Source organism: Arvicola amphibius, chromosome 11, assembly GCF_903992535.2.
Source record: "Arvicola amphibius chromosome 11, mArvAmp1.2, whole genome shotgun sequence".
In the NCBI taxonomy this organism is placed as follows: domain Eukaryota; kingdom Metazoa; phylum Chordata; class Mammalia; order Rodentia; family Cricetidae; genus Arvicola; species Arvicola amphibius.
Window position 1 is genome coordinate 99,353,958 of NC_052057.2, and position 14,374 is coordinate 99,368,331.

The 14,374-nt window shown below is 52.9% G+C and overlaps 1 protein-coding gene across 2 annotated transcripts in view; it reads right to left on the reverse strand.

Moving 5' to 3' along the window:
• The window catches only part of Anks6 (ankyrin repeat and sterile alpha motif domain containing 6), a 36,654-nt gene extending 23,060 nt beyond the window's left edge, over nt 1–13,594 (reverse strand). For both annotated transcript variants that reach the window (XM_038348022.1, XM_038348021.1), the window contains exons 1-5: nt 13,263–13,594; nt 5,900–6,402; nt 3,001–3,045; nt 2,325–2,529; nt 573–679 (exon numbers count right to left, since the gene is read on the reverse strand). In XM_038348022.1, the coding sequence (XP_038203950.1) occupies nt 573–679; nt 2,325–2,529; nt 3,001–3,045; nt 5,900–6,402; nt 13,263–13,594 (1,192 nt within the window). The remainder of the gene's footprint in view (nt 1–572; nt 680–2,324; nt 2,530–3,000; nt 3,046–5,899; nt 6,403–13,262) is intronic.
• Between the last annotated feature and the right edge of the window lie 780 nt (nt 13,595–14,374).

Sequence of the window (14,374 nt, forward strand, 5' to 3'; positions counted from 1 at the left end):
AAGTCATTGGCTCAGGAGGCCTCTGACCTCCTCTGTCTCTAGACTGAACCTCCAGGATAATCAAGATAACGACATGCCAGAGACCCAGCCCCTATTCGGTAGCCCCAGGCCTTAGAAGAGGGCCAGTCAGAGCAGGGTGGGGGGTTGAGGGGAGTAGCAGGGCCATCGACAACCCAGAGGCAAATAAGGTAGACCGACTAGTGCAGGACCTGGGCCTGCAGCCCCTCACATGGAGTAGAGTGGGGTCCTCCTCCACTTTTTTTGTCAAAGGCCCTTTATGTTTCCTGCAAAGTCACTCAGCATTTCTGGCTGTGACCACAGAATGGGTCTAGATCCTAACAGCCTGCAAAGCCACAAGCCCTTGTTTGTCCTCTCTCCTCCTGCAACTCCGCAGCGGCTGGTGCCAGGAGGCGGTTAGCAGAGGATGTCCCAAGGGATGGGGTGTGCCCTGACACCTGAGACTGGCTTCTCTACAATGTATCAGCATAGGCTCATACAGTTATGGGAGGCACTGTTTGGTCCCCAGGCGAGGAAGGGCATGGAGGATGGGCAATGTCTGCAGGTTTACTCACCAGGATCATTCAGCAGCATCACTAGGTCGAAGGCCGTGTACCCATTTTTGGCACGCAGAGCAACATCAGCCCCTTGATTGAGCAGATACTTGACAATTTCCTTGTTTCTGGGGAGCAAAGGGGCAGGCAGTTAGCCTCCCTTTTCTCACGTGGGTCCTGATCACCCTACAGCTCATATGTGAAGGTCTGGTCACAGCAGGTGCTGTGCTCCGTTAGAGGTGGGGCCTTAGAGAGGCCTACTGGTCATGGTTATGCCCCAAAGGGGAGTCTGATCTCTGCACTGAGCACTTGTCTGGACACCTGCTCCCTGCCTGCGGTAGTGTGAATGCAAATGGTCTCCATAGTTCATGGGGAGTGGCACTATTAGAAGGTGTGGTTTGTTGGAGTAGGTGTGGCCTTGTTGGAGGAAGTGTGTCACTGGGGTGTGGGCTTTGAGGTCTCATATATGCTCGATCCACGTCCAGTGTCTCAGACCACTTCCTGTTGCCTGCAGATCAAAGATGTCGAATTCTCAGCTCCTCTCCAGCACCATGTCTGCACCGCCACCATGCCCCACCATAATGATAACGGACTGAACCTCTGAACCTAAGCCACCCCATTAAGTGTTTTCCTTTGTGAGAGTTGCCGTGGTCAGGCCAGGTGGTCGCGCACACTTTTAATCCCCAGCACTTGGGAGGCGGAGGCAGAGGCAGAGGCAGACAGATCTCTGTGAGTTTGCGGCCAGCCTACTCTACAGAGTGAGTTCCAGGACAACCAAGGCTACACAGAGACCCTGTCTCGAAAAAAAAGAGTTGGTGTGTCTTCACAGCAACAGAAACCCTAAGACACTGCCCATGCCATGGATACTTTCGCTAGAGGTTGGAAGCCTTGGGACCCTTCCAACTTGAACAGCAACCTCTAGACCATGAGCCAAAATAAACCTTTTTCTTCATAAATTAACTGCCTCGGGCATTTTGTTAAGAGTGACACAAAATTGGCTAAGCCACCAAGCGACAGGACAAGTGTGGCTGTGTCCCCAGACCACACGCCTGGCACACAGTCCTCCGATGTTTAAGCAGGGCACAGATAATCACCATCGTTCTCCTGGCCCATCATGGCCTATCGCTCAGCAGTTCCGGGGCAAATGTGCCTAGTATCAGTCCTAATGCCCCTTCCTTAATGACGATAAAAACCAGGACCTCTGCCCTAAAGGGCTCAAGTCACCATGTCTACCTCTCTGTAGGGAGAGCCTTCTGCAGGGTCAGCGATTTTAAGCTTATCAGATAAGATAGCCAATGCAGGAGTGTGCTGTGGCCGGATGAGCCCAGCAGGAGGAAAGCCCCTTAGGAGAGCCAGGGCCAGGACACTGAACAGCTACAGATGTCCCCAGAGGGGACTGCAGGAGGATGAGAGCCCGCCCGGCTGGGGGATCACATTATTTTAAAGGTGGTCAAGATGACTATCAGTGTCTAAGGTCATAAAAAGCCCAGGCAGGTGTGACCACTGTTCGTATCACAGAGGGGACACTTAATGGAGGTCTCTGAAGTGCCATGTGAAAATTCCAAATGAACCAATCCCACTGATCAGCTGAACACAAACTTGAGAAATGTATCCTTCTGCCTAGGATGCGCCTGCTGCGTGGGTTTCGACAGCCACGGGGAAATTCCACAGCAGGCCAGCAACAGGAGGTTGGCTGAACTGTGTCCACACCCATTCCGCCTTTCCTGCAGGCCTCACGTGGAGGGCGTGGCAGAGCGACTGGGAGATACAGACCCGTGGTAGGTGGCCTGCATGAGGGCCGTCCAGCCGTGCACACTGTCCTGCTTGTCCATGTCTGCCTGCTTCTCCACCAGCAGCTGTACCAGGGGCAGCTGCCCTGTGACGGCCGCCAACATCAGTGGGGTCGCCCCGTCCCCGTTGACCAGGTTCACGTGGTTAGGGTCTTCATCGGCGATCTCCTTGACCAGCTGAAAGTTTCCTACAAACGGCAGGAGTCCAGGTGACCCATGGTGACCCATGGCCTGGCATATGAAGCAGAGCATCAACAAACCCCCTCTCACGGTAGACGGAAGGAAGGTGGAAGATGAGCAACACTTAAAGCTGACCTCTGCCCTCCACCTGATGCCATGGCATGTGTGTGACACACCCTCTCTCATACACATAGAAACTCTGGGTAAAGAGCCCTTCTGCAATAACAAAACTGAGGCCAGTAGAGAGAGAAGCCAGCGTACAGCTCCACCTCTAGCTGTGGGAGAATGTTCTAGAATCTGTGGGTAGAACACGCTAATAAATACAGGCCCCCAGGGCTCACACTGCCCTGGGAAGGGTGAATTATAATCTCATAAAAGTTAAAAACCCCAAACTGCATCTCTTTCCCAGATTCCTGTGCCCATGGATAGGGGAAGAGGTCAGGGCCCTGCAATCCAAAGCTCCTCTCTGAGGCACTTACCCATCTTCAGCGCATGGAAGATGTCAGGCCGACTCTTCTCCTCATCTGGGCAAAAAGAGATCTCAGAATTAACGGAGGAGAAGTCTAATTATAACTGCAAATCTGTCGGGTCAGAGAGACAGGCTAGCTTTCTAAAGAGCAGGCCATGAGAAGCCATGGGGCCGAGGCTAGGGCAGTGGACAATGTGACAGCCCTCCCGTTCCGCTGTCACCACCAGCCTTCAGGGATGGACCATTGCCCTGACTGCTAGTCAACAAAGCTATTAGATTTAGGCACTGAGATTTTGGGATGGATTTACCTAGGCTAATCAGAAAGCAGTGGTCTCAAAAACAGTCCAGTCTATAAGAATTTGAAAAGGAAACTATTTTTTTTCTTTAACTTCCAAAATCTAACAATGAACTACATACAATGTTAGAGGACCCTGTGACACTGGGCAGCTGAGCTTGGGAAGTCAAGACCATGGCCCCCAGAAAAGACACCAGAACCCTTTTCTTTCTTCCCAAGTTCTAGGGACCTGAGTGGAATGCCCCTGCCAAGTCCGTAGACTGCTACCTAGACAATCATCCATCAGACACCCTCACCTGGACTCCACCCCTTGACCTGGTGCTGAGACTCCTCAATGCAAGCCCCTTCCCCCACACACCAATGCCACATCTGGCCCACCAGGGTCCCTGCAGTTTGTCCACAAACAGGCATTCCTTAAAGCCAGGCAGCATGCTGGCTGGCACTGCCACCTTCCTGAACTCCAGGAGGGATGCCATGGCTCTGGGCCACCTGGGAGGAGCAGGGAATCTGAGCTCCGTTTGAATTAGAATGTGTACTTCTAGACAGGTTGTCCCGTTGTCACCAGCATAGAGACAATATCCATGCCACCAGGGTGTCCCAAGGGCCAGCAACTGGCACAGGAGGGAGGTGCTTCAGAAGCATGGATCCTACTCAGAGTGCCACTGTGCTAACCGGCCCTCAGCAGGCATCCCAACCAGGCCACACAATGCAGTGACTCCATGACTCTCATGAAAGAATAGCCAGGGTCACAGGACAGTAGGGCTAATTTTGCCTGTGACACCACATGTTAGTTCTCAAAAAAGCATCTTTGGGGGCTAGAGAGATATCAGTAGTTAAAAGTACTGGCTACTCTCCTAGAAGACCCAGGTTTGATGCCCAACAGCCAGATGGTGGCTCACAAACATCTGTAACTCTAGTTGCAGGGGATCTGATGCCCTCTTCTGGCCTTCTAGGGCACCATGCATGTATGTAGTATATGGACACACATGCAGGCAGCACGCCCATAAACATAATATAAAATTTGTAAAAATTTAAGTGCCTTTAAGCACAAGTCCGGTTTGTTGGGGCCCAGGGCCTTCCCATAGCAGGACTCTTTGAGAGGCAGGAATGTCAACCATCTTAGTGCTGGTTGCTAAGTAGCCACCTGGCACAATGAGTCACTGACAGTTGAGCCTGGCTCTCGAGGCTGGGGCATCTGTGGTGCGCTGATGGTCCATGGTGCTGGTCTGGGCTTCAGTGGTATTGTTCACATCCGCGTAGTTCCAGGGACCCTGCCATGTCTCATGTAGAAGAAGCCTGCCCCAACCTCCACACAGCAGGAGGATAGAGGGATGTCCCAGTGACTGGGAAGCTCTGGGGTGAGAAAGAGCCCAGAGAGGCCAAGGTCTTGGGGTGGATTTTGGCATTTCCGAGGAAGAACGGGGGCTACAGCTGATGAGTTAAGGGCTTTTGTTATGACACTCACGATCATGCAGTCTCCACTCCTTGAGGCTGGCACACTTGCTGGGCCCCTGAGGTCCATTCAAGGTTATCTTCCCTGGGAGACCCCTTCACATTAGCCCAGCTCTGCCACACTGGCTCTCCTCATCTCTTTCTCATCAGCTGCTTCTAACTCACGATGCGTCTCTCCCACACTGCTATCATTTTTCCTGTTTCTTAGCCACAGTCCCCCAGAGTAGGGATCCTGGTCTCAACTGTTCACTGGCATGTGTCAGCTGTTCTGAAGGGCGCCTGAACTGAGCAGGTATCCCACAAACACTGGTAAAGGGACTGAACTTCCACTGCCGGAGGCTACACACCCGGCACTGGGACAGACACTTCAGTGCACAGCTGTCACAAAGCCACAAAGAGAAATGTACCCACTCATACGTCATGCAACAGGACACTAGGGTCCCTGGGACACAAATGCCATGCCAGGGGCCACACAGCCTGAGTGGGCAAAGTGAAGTTCAAGCTGGGTCTGATGGACAGTCCCCACTTGTCTCCCGCTCCGCTGGGGGCTCAGGTCGTGTGTGACACTGTTGAGCAAGGTTCCAAAGTGCAGTGTAGTCTATAAGCGCGTCACTAAGAACAGCCTTAAAAATGGCACAGAGCAAAGAAACACAGTATGCCAGGAAAAACCCCAAACTCAAAAGGGAGCTACTCCGTACTAATTTTGAGTGAACTGGTCCTTGGAGATTTGATGACCAGCACGCCATTCATGAACAGGGGGTACAAAGCTAGGCTCGGGACCAACCTGCCCAAAGGCATTAACTCTCACAAGGGCCAGGAACCAGCGCTCGGGCGAGCCCAGGAAACCTGAGTACTCATGATCTGGCCTTTTACAGAGAAAACTTTGATGTCCTCTGTTCAAGATGGATCCCAGGAACACCAAATCAGAGTCAACACTTAGGGAGAAAAGACCTCTTTCTACAAGGTCACAGGCTCCTGGTCTCGCTGAGAAATATATAAGGCCGTGTGCCACTGGCACTCATAGGCATTATATAGCCCAAAGTCCATGGCCTATCTGCCAAGACTCCTACTTCTGCACTTTTTTGGTTGGGCAAACCCTGGCTCGTGCCACCTGAATACTCCTCTGTGAGGCCACAGAAGGAATGGGGTGTTTTGGCCTGACCTGTTTTCGGCCTGACAGTGGTCAGCGGGTCCAGGTAGTCAGCCAGATCCCTGTGCTTGCGGTCAAGGGCAACCTCGAAGGCCGTCTTCTCCAGCACACTGAGGTGGTCGGGACTGGCTCCCTTCTCAACCAGCTGCTGTGCCACGCTGAGCTTCCCGAGGAGGGCCGCCAGCATCAGAGGGCTCCAGCCCACGGTCCGGGCTGTGTGGTTGGGGTCTGCACCCCACTCCATCAGGAGGCGTACCACGGCCTCGTGCCCGTGCTGAATGGCAGCCATCAGGGCCGTGATGCCCAGCAGCTCGTCCTTGCTGCCTCCCGTGGCTGGTGACTCGCTGGACGGGCTGTGATGATCCACAATGGCGCCGGCCTCCAGCAACAGCTTCACCACGCCCAGGTGGCCGCCCCGAGAAGCCACGGTGAGCACGCTGGCACCCAGCCGATTCTGAGCATTGACATCAGCCCCATGATCCAAGAGGAGATGTGCCACGCTTGCATGCCCGCACCTGCCAGAAAGATGGGAATGAGAGTACTAAACAGACCACGTGACAAGTGACCTCACCACTGCCAACTACTGCAGGTACAGGGGCTGCTCAGACAGAACAGCTGCGGCCTGGTGTGAAGTACCAGGCCCTGTGCAACCATCCTCATCTGATGAGAGAAGCCCGGGCTAAGCTGGACTCTGTCTCTCCTCCACGTGACACTGAGAAAGAGTTTGTTTCTATTTATTTATTTATTTATTTATTTATTTATTTATTTATTATGCATACAATATTCTGTCTGTGTGTGTGCCTGCAGGCCAGAAGAGGACACCAGACCCCATTACAAATGGTTGTGAGCCACCATGTGGTTGCTGGGAATTGAACTCAGGACCTGTGGAAGAGCAGGCAATGCTCTTCACCTCTGAGCCATCTCTCCAGCCCAAGAATTTGTTTCTTCATGTCTTCATTTCCTGATCTGTAAAATGGGGCTATAACCATACCTCCATGGAGGACTGCTTGTGGCTTACTGGGCATATAGAGGGAGCTCCTGGAGCCATGCTTGGCCAAAGGAAGCAGGCACTCAGCGTTAGCGATGATAACTGCTATGCTTTTTCCATTCTACAACCTGCTACAGTCACCTGCCTGGTTAAGAACCACTCTGGGATAAAACGGCCAGCCCCGGGGAGCTCGGTGATACACACCTTTAATCCTAGCACTCAAGAGGCAGAGGCAGGAGGATCTCCATGAGTCTGAAGCAGCCTGCCTACATAGTAAGACTCCTGATGCCCAAAACTGAAAGAAAAAAAAACCCAGTCTTGAAGCTAGGGCACAGATATGCAAGCCAAAACCATCATAAAAAAGAAATAAATCTAAAGAACAAAACACGAGGTGGACTTTATATGAAATACACCTGAGGTAGATCTATGACCTACTCACAGACTCCCACATACATACACCCTGAGGTCTCAATTCATCTGTCTTGACTTCTTCCCTATACCACTCTGCCCCCCACATCCGAGTTCTCTGTACCCTGCTACATGGCCTGCTAAGCTGTCTCTGCCAGCGCTCTGATTCCCTCATGGGCAAAGCCCCTGTGATTCATTTCTGTCCTTCCCAGCCCTCACCAACCCCACCACATGCCAGCCCTGACAGCTGTGCTGGGCCGGACTCTGGTAACTCCGTGGAGGTCTACTGCCACCTGCTGGCAGGAATGTTCAGTGTAGGTGGCTGTGAACCTGGCGTGGCCAGATCAAAGAAGTTCCAACTGTGGCAGCCTTGGGGCCCAGAGAAGACAGACAGGCTCCTGCCAACTCCCTGAGTCCAGTGGGAGGGCAGATGTCGTTTCTGAGGGCTCTGAGTGGAGAGTTTCCAAGCTAGAGAAGGTTCCTGACTAACAAAAAGGAATGACAAACCAGAGAAGGGGGTGTTAGAAGACCACAGTGCAGGGCGCAGGCTCAGAGGCAGGTTCTGAACTGGTTGCTCAGTCCTCATTTCTGGAAGTGGATTTCGTGCTTCAACTAAATCTAGGGGCTTCCTCCCCCTGAAGGAGGCAAGGCCAGAGCTGAACTCTGGTCTCAGGCTCCAGCGAAAATACCTTCTGGGCGGTGAACCTTGACACAAGAGGCTGCCTCCTACAGCATGCCAATGAGAACTTGGTGGCCTGGCGCCCCAGCCTGGGGCAGGATGGGGGCCTCTTCTCTGAGGCAGAGAGGCGAGTCTGGGGAGTTATACCCACGTGCTGAGGTCTTCCCTGTCCTGCTCCCTCCTGTCCATCCTCAGAGCTGCCCACACACCTAATCCTCAAGTTCCCTCCCAAGTGCCCAGAGTCAGGAGGGCTGCCTACATGGCTAATACCTCCCAGCCCCTCAACACCCCCTCCTACCCTTCTTCCTTGCACTTCCGGTGGAGTCTGACTTCACTCTTTCTGCCATTTGGTCCTGCCAAGCAAAGTGTTTGGCCTTTGTCCTGCTCACCCCCAACCCCATCTCACCAGGTGAGAGCGGTTTCCTGGGCTCCCTCCCATGGAGCCACAGTGCGCAGCTTCCCTCTGCCTACACCTGAGCCCTCCTTCAAAAGCCATATCCCCTACCTGACTGGCTAAGGACAGGGCTAGGCAACTTCGCCGGCCCATAACACAGGACATGGCCCATATAAGAGTTCAAAATCGTCTGTCCAATGAACAAATAAATGAATGCATAGAAAGGGTAACAGGGGAGGGGAGGGGAGGGGAGAGGAGGAGAGGTCTGAGAGACGGAAAGCAACCAAGGGCTGCTGTGTTGGCCTCCACTAGAGTAGAGTTCAAAGCTGCCATAGGTCTTGAGAACACAAAATAAACCCTAGGGTAATCCCCAAATGCAGGGTACGTGATATTTTCAGATTCTTATCTCATTTGAAAACCGAGAGATGAGCACAGCCTCCCATTTCACAGATAAGGAGGCTGAAGATTAGAGCAGAGAGTAATTAATCTCAATTTGAAAGTGACAGGACCCAAACCAGCTCCGAGAATTTCCAGTCACAGCCCTTCCAGCCTGCCCAGCTCCTACAGAGGACGCGAAGGACTGAATTCGAGCAGAAATACTGAATTTGGGGATGTTTTCTGAACTCTCGGGTAGCCCTAGAGAGCATTCAATTAGGCTGAAAATACAAAATGATCCAACGGAGCCTGAGATAATTTTGCGGATGTTCAATTTCTAATAGGGTAATTACTGGAGATGAGGCTGCTGGGGGCTTCTGAGCAGGTGCTGAGACTGTCAATTAATTTCAGCAATTAACACCTGTGCTTTAAGAGCTGGCACCCGATCTTGCCACTCAGAGCACCTGGTGGCCACCCAGAGGAGTTGGGTAAAGACAGAGCGGATGGAAGGTAAACAGACCAATGTGTGACTAGAAAAGCACCCAAAGGGAGTTGTCGATTGCGGGATTCACAGCTCTCCAGGGCCAGCAGCCCAAGTGTGAATCTTACTGTCACTCAACTAGCTGTGTGGCTATAGGCAGGATCCCTACCTCCCTGTGGCTCAATTCCCTATCTGTAGAAGAAGTACAATGATAATACATACTTCCTAAGGGTCTGGGTGGACTGGAGGAGCAAATTCATTTAAAGCAGTAAGCACAGTTCTGAACACTTTTAGATGCTCAAGAAAGGTCACCATTAGCTGGACTGATGATACAGGCCTGGCTGCAGGAAGAGTTGACCTGCTTGGACTATGGGGAAAGTTCAGGATAACCTGGACCAATCAGTGAGACTTTGCTTTAGAAGAGGGTCGAGGTTGTTTACTCAGTGGTAGCATGCTTGCCTGCCAGGTGCAAGCCCCTAAATTCAAGCCCCATGACTGGGGAGGGGGGGAAAGGGGATAATCTATTATTTTACAAATAGGAAGCTACTGCTTGTACTAAAACCGTAAGAAACCAGTGTCTCCAAGTCCTGCCCACGAGGCCTCTATGGCTCGCCTCATTGATGGATGCTGGAACACACAAGATAATAAACACAAGTGCACTTAGGTAGACAGTGACTGGAACACGGTCCAGGGATGGAGAGTGTCCAAGCACAGGCTCCCCTGATCAGAGGGAGCGACTAATAGACCCTCCAGGAAGTCTCCCTACCTCAGTCCCTGACACTGAACGTCCGCATGGGCCTGGCAGCAGATGGCTTAGTGCATCTCAACTCCAGTGTGATGGGGTCACTTGTGAGGAACAGCACCTAAAAAATGCCCAGGCCCTGGGGAACAGGCAAGTATGAATTCTAATCTTGTTCTTACAGGAGAACCCTCTACCTTGGTCTTGTTCAGCAGTAAGGAGTGGATCACACTAATGCTCTAAAAACAGCACCTGTCAGAGCCAGAGAGATGGCTCAGAGCACTGGCTGCTCTTCCGGAGAATCCAGCTTCAATTCCCAGCACCTACACGCCTCCTGACAACTGCCTATAATTCCAGTTCTAAGGACTCTCATGCCCTCCTCTGGCTTCTGAGAGTACCAGGCCTGCACACGACAGGTGAACACACATGTACACAAAATAATAATTAAAAACAGCGCCCGTGGCAAACTGAGGCGTGAAAAGGCAGCCCAAAGCTTCTCCATTAGCAAGTGTCAAAGTTGGGCTGTTTGGACCACAAATCCCAGCTCGCTTTACAATAGCACCTGAAGGGCTCTATCAGGTCCAGGCACGGCAAACATGGCACCAGCAGGTCTTACATTCCTCCTTTCCTCTCCATTGCTAAACCGTTAGATTACATTCCTAAAGCTAGTCACCAAGGTCTGTTCCTTTATTTGGCCACTCTCTTATGCCTGACCAAAACAGCAAGGCCCAACTATCAAACATCAAGGTCCAGCAATCAAAATTCATTCTTTGGCTACACTAACAGGTCCAATCAGGACGTCCCAACTCACCCTGGCACAGGGTTAAAAACCACTCCTGCAGAGACCTATCCAGCCAGAGGCAACACCCCCCCCCCCACTGCCATCCCTACCCTCCACTTGTCCCCTCTAGGGTAACAGAATCTCTTTTGTGCCCATAATAAGGAACTGAAATTAATCGGGTGATGCAGACCATCCTACAGAACTTGGTAACCTGCAAAACAGGTGACTAGGAGTTGGTGGCACTGGGGCAAACCAGGCTGCATCCATTGCAAGCAAAGCTCTCAGCAAGTTCCCTGGGACCTGGAAGGCCTCTATGTTTGGTGGAGCTCAGAAATAAGGCGTATGACCAGGGCTCTAAAATGTACAAAGTCATTTCGAGCCTCTTTCTCATGCCCCTTCCTGCCCCATCCCTCTCCTCTGACTTCAGACCTTCAGTCACAGCCTTTAGAAAGGTCACCCTATGATCCCCATCTGGAAGGACATCCCAGTGAGCCTCTGGTACAGCAGGGTGGGGTACACACAGGGAGGGAGCCGAGTGCAAGTGGGCAGGCTTTCCTGGTGTGGCAAAACACGGAAGGCTTCCCTAGAAGGAGCTAAGCTTGAGACTAGAGGGGCTTTGCCGAGGGCAGAAGAGGAAAGCCTCACACTAAGGGTTCTGCAGAGGGACTCCCTGCCCACACATACACCGACTAGCTGGAGGCTCACTTTGCCATCGAAATCTCAGGTTCTCTCTCACCTGTAAGGTGGAAAAGATACTCTTGACACAGAGTAAATGCTCAGTGTTAGCATTTTAAAAAGTACAAAGTGGGGGCTGGAGAGATGGCTCAGCGATTAAGAGCACTGACTGCTCTACCGGGGGACCCAGATTCAATTCCCAGCACCTGCATGACAGCTCACGACTGTCTGTAACTCCAGCTTCAGAGGATCTGACACCTGCACACCAAAGCACATAAAACAAAGTTAAATAAAATGTTTTTAAAAGTACAAAGTGATACCGAGAAGGACTGGTTGAAATCTTGGCCTGAGCTTAAGAGACCAGAAGGGATGTACAGAAGAGTCTGGACAAAGTGTCAATCTGAGACTAGGGAGCCACTGCAGACAGGCACAACCAAGCACTCTTTCCAGAAAGATCTGGAAGCTCTTCAAGGAGGCAAAGGCAAGGGCATGCCTGGAGGAAAGGAATATGGCGGGAGACCTCTGCAGAGGTGTCTGCGGACAAGGATGAGGGGATGGAGAGAAAGGTGTGGATTCCGGGGCTATCTCAAGTCAACAGGGGCGGGTGGGTACTAGGCAGAGGAAGGCTCGCCTGGAGGAAGAGTGGGAGCTGCCACTAAGGGGAAAGGGAGCTAGAAGAAAGATGGTGGCTTCCGCTGCCCTGGTCTTCCCCTCTGGGGCCACCTCCTTTGTGCCTGAAAGCTAAGCTCACTCTTACGACTGCCCCTCTGGGACTAGAGATAGCTCAGTGGTTAAGAGTACCTGCTGTTCTCAAAGAGACCACAGGGCTGGTTTCTAGCACATCATAACTGTCTGTACCTCCAGCTCCTGGGGATCCACTGGCCTGCCTGGCTTCCCTCAGGTACCAGGTACCCATGTGGTACACATGCATACAGGCACACAAACACTCGTACACATAAAATAGATATAAATAAATCTTTTTTTAAAAATTGTCTCTTCTCTTGTACTCTCCAGCTCAGTACATTTGTTACCCACAGCCAGAAATCTAGAGATGGATTTTGCTGTCTCCCTCACTCCTGACCCCTTCACAGGGTCTCAGTCACAGCATCAACTTCAGTCTGGTCCAGGCCACTACTGTCTCCTCTCTGGGCTGCTACCTTCCTAACCAGCCTTCCTGTCTCTAACCTATCTCTCTGCCCATTCTCACATGTGATGAGTGAGCCTATCCAAAACAAAACTCTGATCCAGTTGCCCCGACATCCTTCTCAGCCCCAATATCTGGCGCCTGCCTGCTTCCTTCTCTCCAATGGTGGGTTCATCTCCCATTACTTCCAGCTCCTTCCGGGTTCCAGCATCCTCCCGGGTGTCTGACACTTGCCATCATGATGTGTTCGCACTGTGCCCCTTCCACACATAAATTTTCGAGTCATGGTTAGTTTTTACACACCCTTGGGTCTCGACATGGGCACACACATCATTTGTACTAAAAATTGCCCCCGTTCTCCCAAAGGGGTCAGCTACTACGGTCAGACCTTCCAGATCAAAATTACTACTTTATCTTTATCCCACTCCTACCCCCAGGTGGGGACATAACTGGATCCCGGTTATCTATCTTCCAAAAGAGCAGACAGGTTCTTAGGAGACCCTGGATGCATAAACGGAATGAATGAACGCCTGGAAGATGCACTCGGCAGCCTCCAGACTGTTCAAAAGCCAAAGTTTCTAACATCCTAATCTTGTGTTTCTGAAAGAACCCTTCTATTTCCAGCAACAGACGACCCAAAAAGCAATGCTCCAAGTCTGCCATTTGCACTCCCACGAGTACCGGACTCTCTCCTTCCCGGTCCCTGCTCACCTGGCCGCCTGCATGAGCGCGCTCCAGCCGTAGTGGTTGCGGCTGTTAACCGAGGCTCCGCGGCGCAGCAGGAACCGCACGAGTGGCTCGTGACCACCGGCCGCCGCCAGCTGCAGCGCCGAGTTGCCCGCCTCATCCGAGCAGTCCACCGGCACCGGCGCTCCGGCCTCGGCCGCCCGGGCCGCCTCGGGCCCTGCCTGCTCCGCTCCCACTTCGGGTCCCACGGCCGGCTCCGCGCCGGGCTCCAGCAGGCGTCGCGCGGTGTCGGTGTCGCCCTGCTCGCAGGCGCGGAGCAGCAGTTGCAGGCCCGGGGCCAGGGCGCCCTCGCCCATCGCCGGCCACCCGCTCCGCGCCGCTGCCAGCTCCCACCCGCGTCTGCGCGCTCCCGCCGCCGCCGGCAGGCCCACCCCCTGGGTGCGCGCGCGCCGCCGGGGCCGCGCCTGCCGGGTGCGCGCGCGCAGGGCCCGCCTTCGGGTTTGGAGTGTGGGCCTGTGACTGTGTGGTGACTTCTCAGCCTTGGTGCCCAGCGCCAATCCGACCTCTGGGCCTAGCGGGCCTCGGAATCGGGCCTCGGTCGGCAAACCGCAGCTCCTCCGACCGCAGACCGCCCTCCATTTCACTAGCACTTCCTGAACAGTTGGGGACAGAATCACTCCTGCCCTGTCGGTTGCCCCAGAATCCCTGCTGTGCTGGGTTCTCCATCTGTGCCAGCCTACCAGCCGCTGTCCCTTGTCTTTGACGTGTGGCTCACACTGCAGCAGTAACTTACATGTTACAGATGGAGATTTTTTTTTCCCAGCCACACCCCAGACCCACTGAGTCAGAAACTCAGTGTGGGGGCCAGAAACTCTTGTTTAACAAGCCTTCTGGTATGTACACAAAAAGGCAGAATCCACTGACTGATCTTCAGGGCAGTCCTGAAAGCTACCCTGGGGGTCCAGATGATTATTTCAATCTACAGAAGAGCGACCCAGGGAGGAGTTAATGTTGCTGTAGTCTGCACAGATCTGCAGATGCGGCTGTGGGTAGGACTGGGGTCTTCTGACATCAAGTTCAGCGCTCTTTCCATGCTCAACAACTATTTATTGGACGCCTGCTAGTGCCAGGCACAG